General features: G+C 31.2%; 2 protein-coding genes across 5 annotated transcripts; one reads left to right on the top strand and one right to left on the bottom strand.

Annotated features, from left to right (window-relative positions):
• Window positions 1–131: 131 nt before the first annotated feature.
• Dhpr (dihydropteridine reductase) lies at window positions 132–2,361 on the bottom strand. The gene is made up of 5 exons (XM_034323937.2): window positions 2,195–2,361; window positions 1,133–1,216; window positions 806–1,052; window positions 545–737; window positions 132–476 (listed from the first exon to the last, which is right to left on the bottom strand). The coding sequence occupies exons 1-5, from the start codon at window positions 2,282–2,284 to the stop codon at window positions 377–379; spliced, it is 714 nt and encodes a 237-aa protein (XP_034179828.2). The 5' UTR covers window positions 2,285–2,361; the 3' UTR covers window positions 132–376.
• Window positions 2,362–2,845: 484 nt separating this feature from the next.
• LOC117604141 (Potassium channel modulatory factor 1) lies at window positions 2,846–9,297 on the top strand. Of its 4 annotated transcripts, none has more exons than XM_034323927.2 (8): window positions 2,846–3,090; window positions 4,538–4,705; window positions 4,794–4,933; window positions 5,025–5,221; window positions 5,578–5,770; window positions 5,870–6,084; window positions 6,376–6,814; window positions 6,925–9,297. In XM_034323927.2, exons 1-8 carry the CDS (start codon window positions 3,075–3,077, stop codon window positions 7,105–7,107), a joined length of 1,551 nt encoding a protein of 516 aa, XP_034179818.1. In that variant the 5' UTR covers window positions 2,846–3,074; the 3' UTR covers window positions 7,108–9,297. The 4 variants fall into 4 exon arrangements, with proteins under 4 accessions (XP_034179818.1, XP_034179819.1, XP_034179820.1 ...); XM_034323928.2 differs by having other exon boundaries at window positions 5,596–5,770; XM_034323929.2 differs by having other exon boundaries at window positions 5,671–5,770.
• Window positions 9,298–12,471: the final 3,174 nt, after the last annotated feature.

Consider the following 12,471-nt stretch of genomic DNA (forward strand, 5'->3'; position numbering starts at 1 on the left):
TTTTTATACAGTTAACATTAATATTTGTATACATAATTCTATTTGTCTGCAATAAACACATTTTACAAATTATATTTCGTGTTAAAAAATATTATATTTGTATAAAAATAAATATAAAAAAAACTTGTTACACAGTTTTATTATTGTCGATTTACTACAATGGAATGAATATAGTACTCATATTAATGTTTAAAGATATTTTTACATATATACAAATATGTATATCTTAAATTCTGTCTTCAATACATACCAGATAATAAACAAATATTTTAAGGATAGTATTTAATCACAAGAATTAATTTTAAACATTTATAACAGGCATATTGTCATGGAAATATTCAGAAATGGTTGGTCCAGAAAGTTATTTCTCTCTTTTTCAAGCTGTAATTAATTCTGTTTTATTATTATTAGTAATCAGTTGTAAAAGACTACCATTGATAGGACGCTCCTGATTTTGTGACCATTTCCAGAAAAGGCTGTCAAAATAAAAATATTAATAAAAGAGGAAAAATAACAACATAAAACTACCAGAAATTTTACTCACTCTGCAACAAATTCAAGTGGGGTCCAACTAGATGTATCAGCATTGGGCATCCATTTTCTATTCATAGGTGTATCTAAAGTAACTGGTAAAATTGCAGTAACTAAGGAATCCTTTGGAAGACCACTACCTTCATCTGCTAAAGACTTAGTTAGCTGGTGAACTGCAGCTTTGGCCATCCCATATCCAATCATTCCTGTTTTAATCAAATAACAGAAATAATTATGAAGTACCTTCTCAGTGTTGAATAAATCTTGTAAGTACCTGGTGTTCCTGCTAATGCTGCTTTGGCACCAGTCAGTGACAAGAATCCTCCCTCCTTTAAATGATGTGTAGCAATACTACTAGCAATAACTGAACTCCATACACTCTGTTTCCACATGAGCTCACAATTCTTTACAAAATCTTTATGAGATGCATTTCCACCAGCCCATCCACCAGCTACACAAATTATTGCATCTACTTTATTACCTTTCAAAGTATTAGTAACTTGTTGCAGAATATCAACTTCCTATGTGACATAAAAAGAAAATGGGTAATTAGAAATGAACATATATTTATTTATCTTGTTATAATTATTTATGAAATTACCTGCTCTTGCCAATTATTTTCAGGCTTTACAATCACATTTATATCAGCTTGCTCATTTGCCTTCATATCAATAGAACCAACCCACTATGATTATAAAATAACATACTTTTAAACATATATGACAATTTTCTTTTATATTTTAATCAATATTAATAAGGAATAATGGATATTTGAAAAAAAAGTGCATTACATAATATACTATAAAATATCTTAAAATTATAATTGATAGAATAACATGCTTTAATCTTAAATTATGGGACTTAAGGTATCTATAAATGTGAAAGGAGCTAGTTCACTGCTTATGGCCTTGATGTAATTTTCCTACATGTTTCAGATTGCTCAGCAGAAGTTACATGTAAAAATAGTTCCTTATTGGAACTACATTTTTACAATATAAATATTTATGTAAATAAATATATTTCATACACATTGCATTATGTATATACATAATATTTATATTTTACAATATAATCACAAGAAAATAGTACAAAGTAATAAACTAAAAAGAAATAGTACTGTATTTACATATATATGTATATATGAATATATGTATTTATATGTAAACCCTTTTATGAATGTGCTGTATTTCGTACATTTAAAATAGTGCGCGAAAATATTCTAAGTTACTTGAATAATGTAATCTATATAGCAACAAACATTTAAACATTAAAATGCAATGAAAAAAATTAAGTACGCTTGCTATTAAATTAAATTTGCAGATAAACCTAAAGAAAAAAACATTCGAAACAATAAAGTTCATTATAAAATCGAAAACAAGAAGTTATACGCCCCACTTAATGAAATGTTGCTTGTACGCTTCAACTTAACAGTTGTTTAAGTTTAATTGCTAAAAAAACAAAAACATTAATAATTTTCAATTACATGCTTGTTTTATAATTTGTTTTTAATTAAATAAAACTGATTGACAGTACTTATTTATCTATAATTTTTTAAACTATTGGAAGAGAATGAGAGTTTCTATAAGGAAGTAAGCCAATACCCTTGATAATAAAATCATTACTTAGCTTTCTATGTACATTATAATGTATTTTATTCACGCACCCAATTTTTTGATTTAAATTTTGAAACACATGTTGATCCTAAAGCACCCTTGCCACCATATACAAGAACTCGTCCTACTATTGTCTCCATTGTTCGATAAATGAAGCGACTTCGTGAAATACGTTTCGAGAGTATGCGATTATATACGAAAGGGTACGAAGTTGTACGAGAATCTTTCGGAAAAGTTCGTAAAAGTAATGCTAGATTGCCAAATTTCGGCATGAACTATAATAATAGATTGTCAATCGAAAAATTGATATTGTTTTTGTAAAATATGTTTTACACATTTTCAAGTATTATGTCTCAAATATGTGCACAAAAAGTAATTTTAGTAAGATTAAAGTATTTCTTAATTTGTTACGATGTTTTTTATTTCACATATGTGTGTGTAATGTTAGAAATTAGATATAATAATGTCAGCACTTCTAGTTACATTGCATATAGTACAATCATTTATTCTATTTATAGACTACTTTCTCGGTTACAAATGTTTGTAAATAGTTTTACTAAAGAGGCAATCTAATTGCGGTTGATTTAATTAATACAATAAGAGTATAATATGAAAATATGTTTATAACTATTTGAATTTTCCGCTTGCGTTTATTAAAAACATGGCAACATCGCAATGACAGAGACCCTGCCCGCAACGTTCTCCGGGAGCGTAGGTCTAGTGTGACGTCACGGTAGCCTAGTTGGGTTAGGTTTTACGCTGGAAATTCTAACGAAAAATTTTTTGTTTGACGATTAATGTTTTCCCCATTGTGTCTGCTGCATTGAACGACGTGAAGAGTTAACGCAGTGGCGAGTAATAATCGTATTTCGTAAGCCGTTCGATCGCGAGACCTCGCGCTATCGGCGTATATGAGATTTTAAACGGAAAATGAATCGACATGAAGGTACGTACGTGTGCACTGTTCCTGACTAGCAAGTCAGCCTCCACTTTATACGCTAAACTTATTTTATGTTGATGGCAAAATTTTTGGATTATGGGGTATTTAGGTAGTTGCATAAAAAGTTTTTGCAGATTCATCATCGAGGTTACGAAATCGACAATGCATGAGATTTTTCATAAGACATTTCTTGTAAGCTCTGTACCAAAGGGTCTAATGTCAGAGGCCAGATGGCAGCACTTATAAAAAATTTATTCCAATTTCTGTGGATTTATAATGTTCTTCAAAGATTTCAGCGAATTTTCTGCAATATCATTGCTTTCTAATACTCGAATTATATGAAATGAATAAAATTCTGAGAAAACATTTGTTGATCAACTGTCAAGATGTTTTGCAAACTCACTCTTTTGAAATTAATTTTCATCTTCAATCCCCTTCTCTTTCTCATAATGTTAAACTTGTAAAACATATTGGAGCACATTTCTCTTATTCTTTAACTTTCAATTAGTCCCTTTAGTAAACTACTTTATGTATTTAATTTGTACTTTTCAAATAATACATTGTTTATTGTAATAGGACTATGTCAAGATCAAACAATAAAATTATATTAGTTTTCTTAAGTTTAAATATTATCATAAAATTAATAAACTTAAAAATATTTTCAGCTTAGTATGTAAATAAAATTAATATATGTATCTTTGCTTATTTGCATTGAATATACATATGTTATATAATTAAAATCTTAAATATTAAATTGAAGTTCAAACACGTTGATACAGATATATTAATCTTTATGATATTATTGTATGACTGTAATATCTTAATGTAATGATTATACTTTCTATATTACATATGCACATGTATGTCTTTAAGTATTGCTACATATATAGATATTTTATGCATAATGTTTAAATTTGCACAAAAAAAAGTATAAGCAATAAAAATATAAGTAAAAATAAAACATCAATATACATCAAATAATTAAAAATTTACAAATAATTGTTCCTAGTATAAAGAATAAAGATTAAAGTTAAAACTATATGTTAATGGAAGGAGATAAAGAAATGTTTATTGTATATATATTATTATAATATATATATTTCTTATTCTTGTTTGTTTTAATCATTTTTACCATATTATCTAATTTCATAGAAACATGCAATAATTGTTATCAGAACAGTACGTAGTTGCATAAAGATTTAAAAGTAAAGTGAAGTAAGTTACTTTTTATAGATTTAGTTCAAGGTTATTGCATGAATCTGTATATATAGGGGTATATAAATATCTTTAGTAGAAAGACCTATATTTTTCTTTTTAAAGTGCTTAGAATAAATGCAATTCACATGGAATGCAAATCACTTTTAAAATATATAATTTATTAAATACTGTGTATACTATTATATGTAAATATATTTATTTCTTTGATATTTATTAACTCATAACTATATTTTAGGGGTAAGTTGTGACTCCTGCTTAAAGGGGAATTTTCGGGGTCGCAGATACAAGTGCCTAGTGTGCTACGATTATGATTTGTGTGCCAGCTGTTATGAAGGAGGTGCTAGTACTACACGCCACCACACTGATCACCCTATGCAGTGTATACTTACTAGATCTGACTTTGGTATGTTAATTATTGAATTCTGTTCATTATAATTAATGCAGATATTATATAGATGTAAATATTAACCCTGAAATTTATTATTCAACAGAATTATATTATGGTGGAGAGGGAGTAAGTATAGAGCAGCCACAATCCTTAACTTGTCCTTATTGTACAAGAATGGGTTTCACTGAGGCTACATTACAAGAACATGTTGCTGCAGAGCACTCAGACATTACTTTTGATGTTGTATGTATAATGAAATATAATATGTATAAAAGTATTTGTAATTTTTTTTTTCTTTTTACAAGACATTTATAAATTTAAAATTTTGTCATAGGTTTGTCCAGTATGTGCATCTATCCCAGGAGGAGATCCTAATAATGTGACTGATGATTTTGCGGGTCATTTGAGTTTAGAGCATCGTAGCGGACCAAGAGACCTGATTTCTCTTCTAGATGAACCACCTCCTAATAGATATAACAGTAGACGGATAACGCATCCATCTAGAGCTGTTGGTGGACCACGAACTCGCAGGTATACATATATTACTAATTTCGATGATTATAGTAAATGTTATTACTGTATAAACGTTTGATGAATAATTTAATGAATACTTTGGAGCAATCTATTTGTTTTTGTTTAATATCATTATTTTACTCGTATTATAATATTTAACGTTATAACTTACCAGCCATTATTTGCCATTAATCGAAGTATTACTTACTGTTAGTGCCAAAATATCATGCCAAAATATTACATAATGTTCTCTAATACGAAAAGTATATTTTATTCTTATAACTTCTAAAAAAAAAGTATAAAGTAAATTTCAGCTACAGTTCATCATCATCTCACCTTAGATAATGTTCATTGGCATATCATTGGACCTGCAGGTCCAATATGCATTTCAGTTCGTCCGGGGGATTGAGTCCGAGTAGTCGAGAAAGTATAGATCCAATTGCAGAGTTACTCTCTCAATTATCTAGTGTTCGTAGAAGTGGTGGAGGAACTGGTCAAGGTTCATCAGCACCCTCACAATTACAACAACTACAAATGCAGCTACAGTTGGAACGACAACAAGTTAGAGTACGTATATACAACAATTTTTTCATACTATGTTTAGGATATAAAATTTATAATAAAATATTTTGAAAGAGAAAAAGCTTAGCACAAATGTCTTTGCAGGCTGCTAGGCAACAATTGGAGCGGTTACCGAGGAGGCAGCCTCAGGTACTTGGTTCTGCAAGCTGTGGAGGAATTATTAGCGGAAGTGGTCATTCTACTACTATGACCAGTGTCGTAGCGAATAGTACGAGTAGTAACAATAATACAACTAATGTGGCGAACCCGTCCGGCGTATCATCTACCAATTCACAGAGCTACATGTTTCTTTTGCCAAAGTACGTCTTATTTATTAATATTAAATGATTGATATATAAAAAATAATGTTAAATATGTTCGTACATGTACATATATGAGCGTTATTGTTTGCCTGAAACGTGGAAAATTGCACATCATGATCGGTGTGCGGGTTGCCAAAAGTTAATTTTACGATCTCTTCATAAAAAGAAGAAGAGTAAAAATATTCGTATACATTTCTTTGTTAAGCTTACACAAAATAATTTACATTTATTTATAGATTTTGTTAATATATTATTTTGTTCTATAGTCACACTTCTCTTTACTTATAGATGCATTACCAGTACTCTCACTGACTCACAGTTGCAAAATATTGAACGTGAAAGTGCAAATAGGAGCCTCTTTACACGCGAACTTATTCTTGGAACGCTTTCCCAAACATTGCCGGAGTTACTACAGCAACAATCTGTAGTACAAACACCAGTATCAAGTGCAACTACTGCCACAACCAGTCCTGAAACACCAAATGCTAATACTTCCACAGTTTCTATGAAAAAATTAAGTTTAACTCAAGAAGCAAAAAGGGATCAAACAATGAGTAAACACGTAACTCAAACGTCTACGCAACAATCGCATACTGTTCAGTCTACTGCTGGCAGTGGGGGAACCGGTCTTCAAAGTCAAGGATTGCCTCCAAATTCTAATAACCTTGCATCACAAAATACACCAATGGTTCAAACACTGATGCATAGCGTGTTACCACAGCCATTGGTAAGTGTGTATAAACAAATTATACTTGTTATTTTATACAGTTCGAAACCATATAAGAGAAGACAGAAGCATGATAAATATAATCTAGTACTTGTAACGCTGTTATACAGGTATTGCAGCAATCACTGCCGCCACCAATTAGCAGAACTATCAGAGAACCGATAGTAACCCCAGCACCAGCGTACCTTAGAGGTGGGGTCGGTCCAGTTGGCGTAACAGGTCCTTCGCGTAGGAAGCCGGTTAGGGCTGTAGATGGCAGAAACCAATCTACGGAACCTCCGCCCCCACACTAACCCCTCCTTAGCCCGTACTCACCCACCCTGATTCCTCACAGGACCCTCTAGCACTAGTCCTAGCACTGTTTAGAACACCTCATCATTATTGTTATTATTATAATATTATATATTAATAATTATTCAAATGCCCTCCTCCTCACCCTCCCTATCTTATCATTTTCCGAAATTCTAATCTCGCCATCTTTCGTCTTAATGTGACATGGAACAAGGGCAAGGGCTGATTCGCCGATACATGCAAATAATGTAAATAACTCACTTCTTGCAGTCATACACGCTCCTCGTACACGCTCCTCAGTGAGTCTTGCCACGTTCTATATCGATTTATTATAACCGTTTACAATAAGTTGATCGAGAATAGGGACTGGCAGGTAAAAAAAAAAAAAAAAAAAAAAAAAGAAAAAAGAAAAAAACAAATGAAAGAAAACAATGTAACAGAAATAATAATATTAGTGTTTCGTATTTGGTGGCTGTATAGGCTAGTTATGATATCTGATCAATATAATACTCAGAAATGTTTTGTTTGAGTGTCGGGAACATAGAAACTTGATTAATTTACCAAACGCACTGTGCCCGTCATACGCACCAGTTTATTATGTTCAATTTGAACTGGTTAAATTGTATCAATGTATCATGTATCTTTAATATACGAATATGTTTTACACGTGGAGATAAATCGCTGCTTGGGTTGGTCCGTTTCTATTTAAGGAGTCTTAATTGTCGGACGAGTATTTTAAAACAGCAGTGGACAAACGCTTTTTAACTTACATACTTTATAAAAATATGAAATTACGCGTGTATCAATGCATTATTAGAGAGAAAGACTAGAAAAAGTATTCTACCAAGAAAGCAATTCTAATTAATGAAATCATGTCAAAAGGATGTTTGAGTGGTCATCGAAATAAAATTGGCGGACCATCCCTTGACAGTTTCTTAGAAATCGGGATTTGAAAATGGAGAGATTAGACTAGGTCTTAACACATCGATTAATAATATCTAAATCGTTTTCTCTATTAAAATGTAACTGTATCTTCTTAAAGTATTCCTTAGAAATCCTTTTCTTTTTTGTTGGTGTTTTAAATTTACATATGTTTTGGAACTAATGTCACATATGTCTTCTTCTTTTTTTTTTTTTTTTCTTTTAATTCTCGTTAATCTGATCACTCCATTTTACGATGCGAAATAAAATAATTATTTGTATGCGTGTTTTATTTGACGGTAATACAGCCGTTACTGATTGATAAGCTAGAAATCATGCGCTATATGGAGAGAAAACAAAACGAGAATGTGTATCTGCTTTCTTTTTTTCTTTTCTTCGAATCGATCGATTTGAAAAATTACAATATAGAAATGTTCATATTTTTCTTTTATTCAACAAGTATAAAAGCAAACAATGCATCAACTATGTGCGTATGACGCACGCAAATGCATTAGAAATTCGTTCAATGATTCTACTTAGAGTAGAAGTATAATTTTCAAACTGCTCGTAAAAACGAGTGATAATTATTTTTCGATTTTTCTTCAATCTTGTTTCTATCTTTCTCTCTTTTTCTTTTCAATTTCTCGTGTACATTTCGTATTGTAATTAATTTCCCTTGCATTACCTTCTCATCTTATGTTACATGATTTTGTGGGTGTATCTGCAAGATGTGGATAAAAACCAGGTAAAAAAAAAACACAATACATATACATATATGCATATATAAAACTTGTAAAAAATTATACAAAATATGTAGCGTGTGATTTTTCAATTTCTTTCTTTATTTCTTTGTTCTTTTTGTTTTGTCTTATAACTCTAACTTGTTCTGACGTCCAAGGGGGAATACTGAAATTCAGCTAATTATATCATCAACAATGGTGTTAAACGGACAAGAGACATTTTTTGTGCTTTCCCGTTTCCTTGGATCTTTCGTTCAGTTCTCGGCTAAATAATTGTTGCTCGCACCTATTTCCAGCTAGTTACACAGCCTATTTTGTGATGTGTGAATTAGAGGCAATGCATAAAATAGAAGATAAACGATGTGAAAATAAAGAAAAAATTGAAGCATACCGATTGCCTTAACGCGAAGTTGCCCGATGAACGAAAAGGATTCAAAATTCTGCCTTTTCGCGGAACGCGCGTTTAAGTCGAAAAAGTCTTTTGCACGTGGTATCATCAATAAAAAAAAAAAAAAAAAAAACAAGAAAAAATGCTGTATACTTTGTCTAAATTGAATAAATTTACTGCAATCAACGCGCATGTCTCGATGAAACTGATGTGCTAGTTATTTTTGCAAATTTTTACACAAATTCGTAAGCGTACAATCTTAGAACGAAGCAAGACTCCACGCACGTCTAACGGTTAACTTAAAAAAAGAAAAAGAAAGACTAAAAGAGTGTATTGAATAATTTCTTCATATATAAAATCGCAAAAGTACTTTTATTCCTTTAATTTTTTGTCTTAATACTCGACACTGCAAGCTTACGTTTCCCTTGTTTCCACGTCACTTCGGAAATTGTAAGATCTTGGATTTTGTACATGCTCTACGATTAATGTTATTCTTATTATTTTAATCGTTATTACGTACTATACGATGTAACAAGGGTATACCTAAACACAATTGCGAAAGGTATCGAGGGACAATGTAAACGCCTGTTCGAATAGTCGAATGCTATATTAATATTGTTATACTTTTATTTTAATTTTTTGTTCTGGTTTTTGTCACTTTCATTTTGAAATTTCAGCATAATCTTAACAAAAGCTTTTTACATTATATATAATATATAACATATATTACAATATATTTATTCATAAGAACGAAAGGATGCCTCGGAGTATCGTCGTATGTTTCTCCTAATCTTTCTTCTTCTTTCTATTTTGCAAATCGCATCTGTACGTGTGTCGTTTAAGTAGTTTTGGTTATTTCAAAATTCCATAGACATAGATAAACTGAAAGTTTAGTTAATCTGGTATGTAAATTGTACTAGAGAATTAAAAGGGTTCTTGATAAAACAAGCTTTGTACGCTTTCTACAAGGTAATCGACGATCCTCCTGGATATCCTTTTTTTGCAGGAAGGAAATTAAATGTTCGAAAGATAAAAAAAAAAAATAAGATAGAAACTGTTCTTGTGAACGAGGTAACAAGCGAAAAAAAAACTATTCTTGGATGTCTCAAACGGTTGTTTTTATCACGTCCTTTGTCCGGATTTAAACACGGATCGAAAACAAGAATTTTCGTGGAATCTTCGGTGGAAACTTTTAAGCCCGACGAATTAACAAAAAAGAAAAGAAAGAGATAAAAATACAAGTTTAACAACGAACTGGGAATTTTTTTTTTCAAGCAATTAAGGCAAAAAAAACGTTACCCGAAAAAGGAAAAAAAAAGGATGAAGAAAAATAAACCGTGAAACGCGTACGACATTTTTCCCCCTTTTTTTTTATTCGTCAATGAAATTTTCCTTGTATTTAACTATATATTTTACGTATAATTGCCTACCGTATAAATATAAATTAATTATATATATATATATATATATATATATATACACGAACACGAGCAAACGTACGCATATAACAATTCCATGCAGGTGTATCATTTGGGTAATTGTAATCACCTGTAAAAGTAAAACAAAAAAACTAATTAGCTAAATCAAGAAGAAAGAATTGACGATTGCGAACACACAGAAATTTAATTCGATCTTGATCATTTATCGTACTACACGCTTATTACGATGATATCGTTTCTTATCGTTATAATCAATTGTTAGCAGCTAATAATAATAATAATAATAATAATAATAATAATAATAAAAAAATAGGGTTTATATGTAGATAGTGGCTCAATCACACGGGAGAGGAGTCTGATTGTACATATATACATATATATACGTACATGATAATTTTAACCAAGGGGATGTGTCGTTGCCATTAATAACTCTCTATTATTAATGACGCGGGAATTAATTAAAGTCACCCTCGGATCATTGTACTTTATTGCTAAGAAGCTATCTGATATGAAAAAAATGGAAGGGAAAAATGGTAAAAAAAAAAAAAAATTAAAAAAAAGAAATTGTAAACGTGAGAAAGGAAACTTTCTTTTCTTTTTTATTAAGAATATTTATTACAACTATATATTTTCCACAGTATTTTTGTACTGTGATATATATATAATAATAATAATAATATATATAAACGTATATATACGGATATGCACGATTAAGAACTGTGGCAGCGTTGCCTTCCTCACGTTAGACTTTTCATTTTTCTTTAATTTCTTCCTTAAACGAGTTTCGCGATAATTATTGTTAACAAAATCTAATATCATTAAGTAATTTCAAGTAGGCACAAATCAGAATCACATGGAGGTGAATCGCGAAGGCTCTCGTTAGTTCTCGTTACGATATAAAAAATAAATCCATGTCGTATTTTGTAAGGCTCTCGCGTCTTGATCCAAAGATATCGGAAACCGATTTGTGCGTGTTACTTTCTCTCGATCGATCGTCGATATATATATACATATATCGCAATACCCTGAAGAACAATCGGTATTTTTTACGAAACTTTGACAGAGTATTTAACTTGTAATCCTAGCCAAAGGTGGAAGCGAGTGGTGTACGGAGGAGAGCACGATAGAGAAATTTGTAGGAGCTAGCAAAGCGCATCTATATGTACGTATCAACACTAGGAAGAAGAAAAGATTGAGGGTTTAAAAAATGAAAAAGAAAATTGTAGCGGCTTCCGTGGTCCCTTCAAATTTTAATGATTATTCTTTTCACTTGATTAACGGGGTGGAGTACGGGATACAGGAGGGTAGAATCAAAAAAGAAAGTCGACGAGACGAGGCCTCCTTACAAAGTCCTTTCTACAGTTCGTCGGGCAAGCAAAGAGAGAGTAATTTACGTATGCAAATGTACGCGTGTATGTGTGTGCTTGTACGAGGAGAAAACTAAAGAATACATTTTCCTTTCTCCGTTAAATAATAATTGTTCGCTTTGAGAACTTTATGGATCGAATAAATATCGAAACGGAAGTAAAGATACAGGAGATGTGTCTTTAAACACAAACGTTGACTTAGATTGCAATTAACATTATTGCAAATTCACTGGAAATCACAAACTTATTCGCTAGCGTTGCATCCGAACGTGATCTATTGCTTTAGCTGAAAGAAACTAACAAAACAAGAAGTTGCGATTCAGAGAGTTCATTGATTTTATGTTGTGTAAGCTTCGGAATAATATGTTTGTTCTTCGTTGCGATCGTATGGAAACAATTGTTTCACGCGTGAACTTTCGTAAGACGAGATGGCAATAAATGTCCTTATTCGTATTGTACAAGGCTGATATCTACTTCGATCATTGTGTACTCACGAGATTACTTTAATTCG

Source organism: Osmia lignaria, chromosome 11, assembly GCF_051020975.1.
Source record: "Osmia lignaria lignaria isolate PbOS001 chromosome 11, iyOsmLign1, whole genome shotgun sequence".
In the NCBI taxonomy this organism is placed as follows: Eukaryota; Metazoa; Arthropoda; class Insecta; order Hymenoptera; family Megachilidae; genus Osmia; species Osmia lignaria.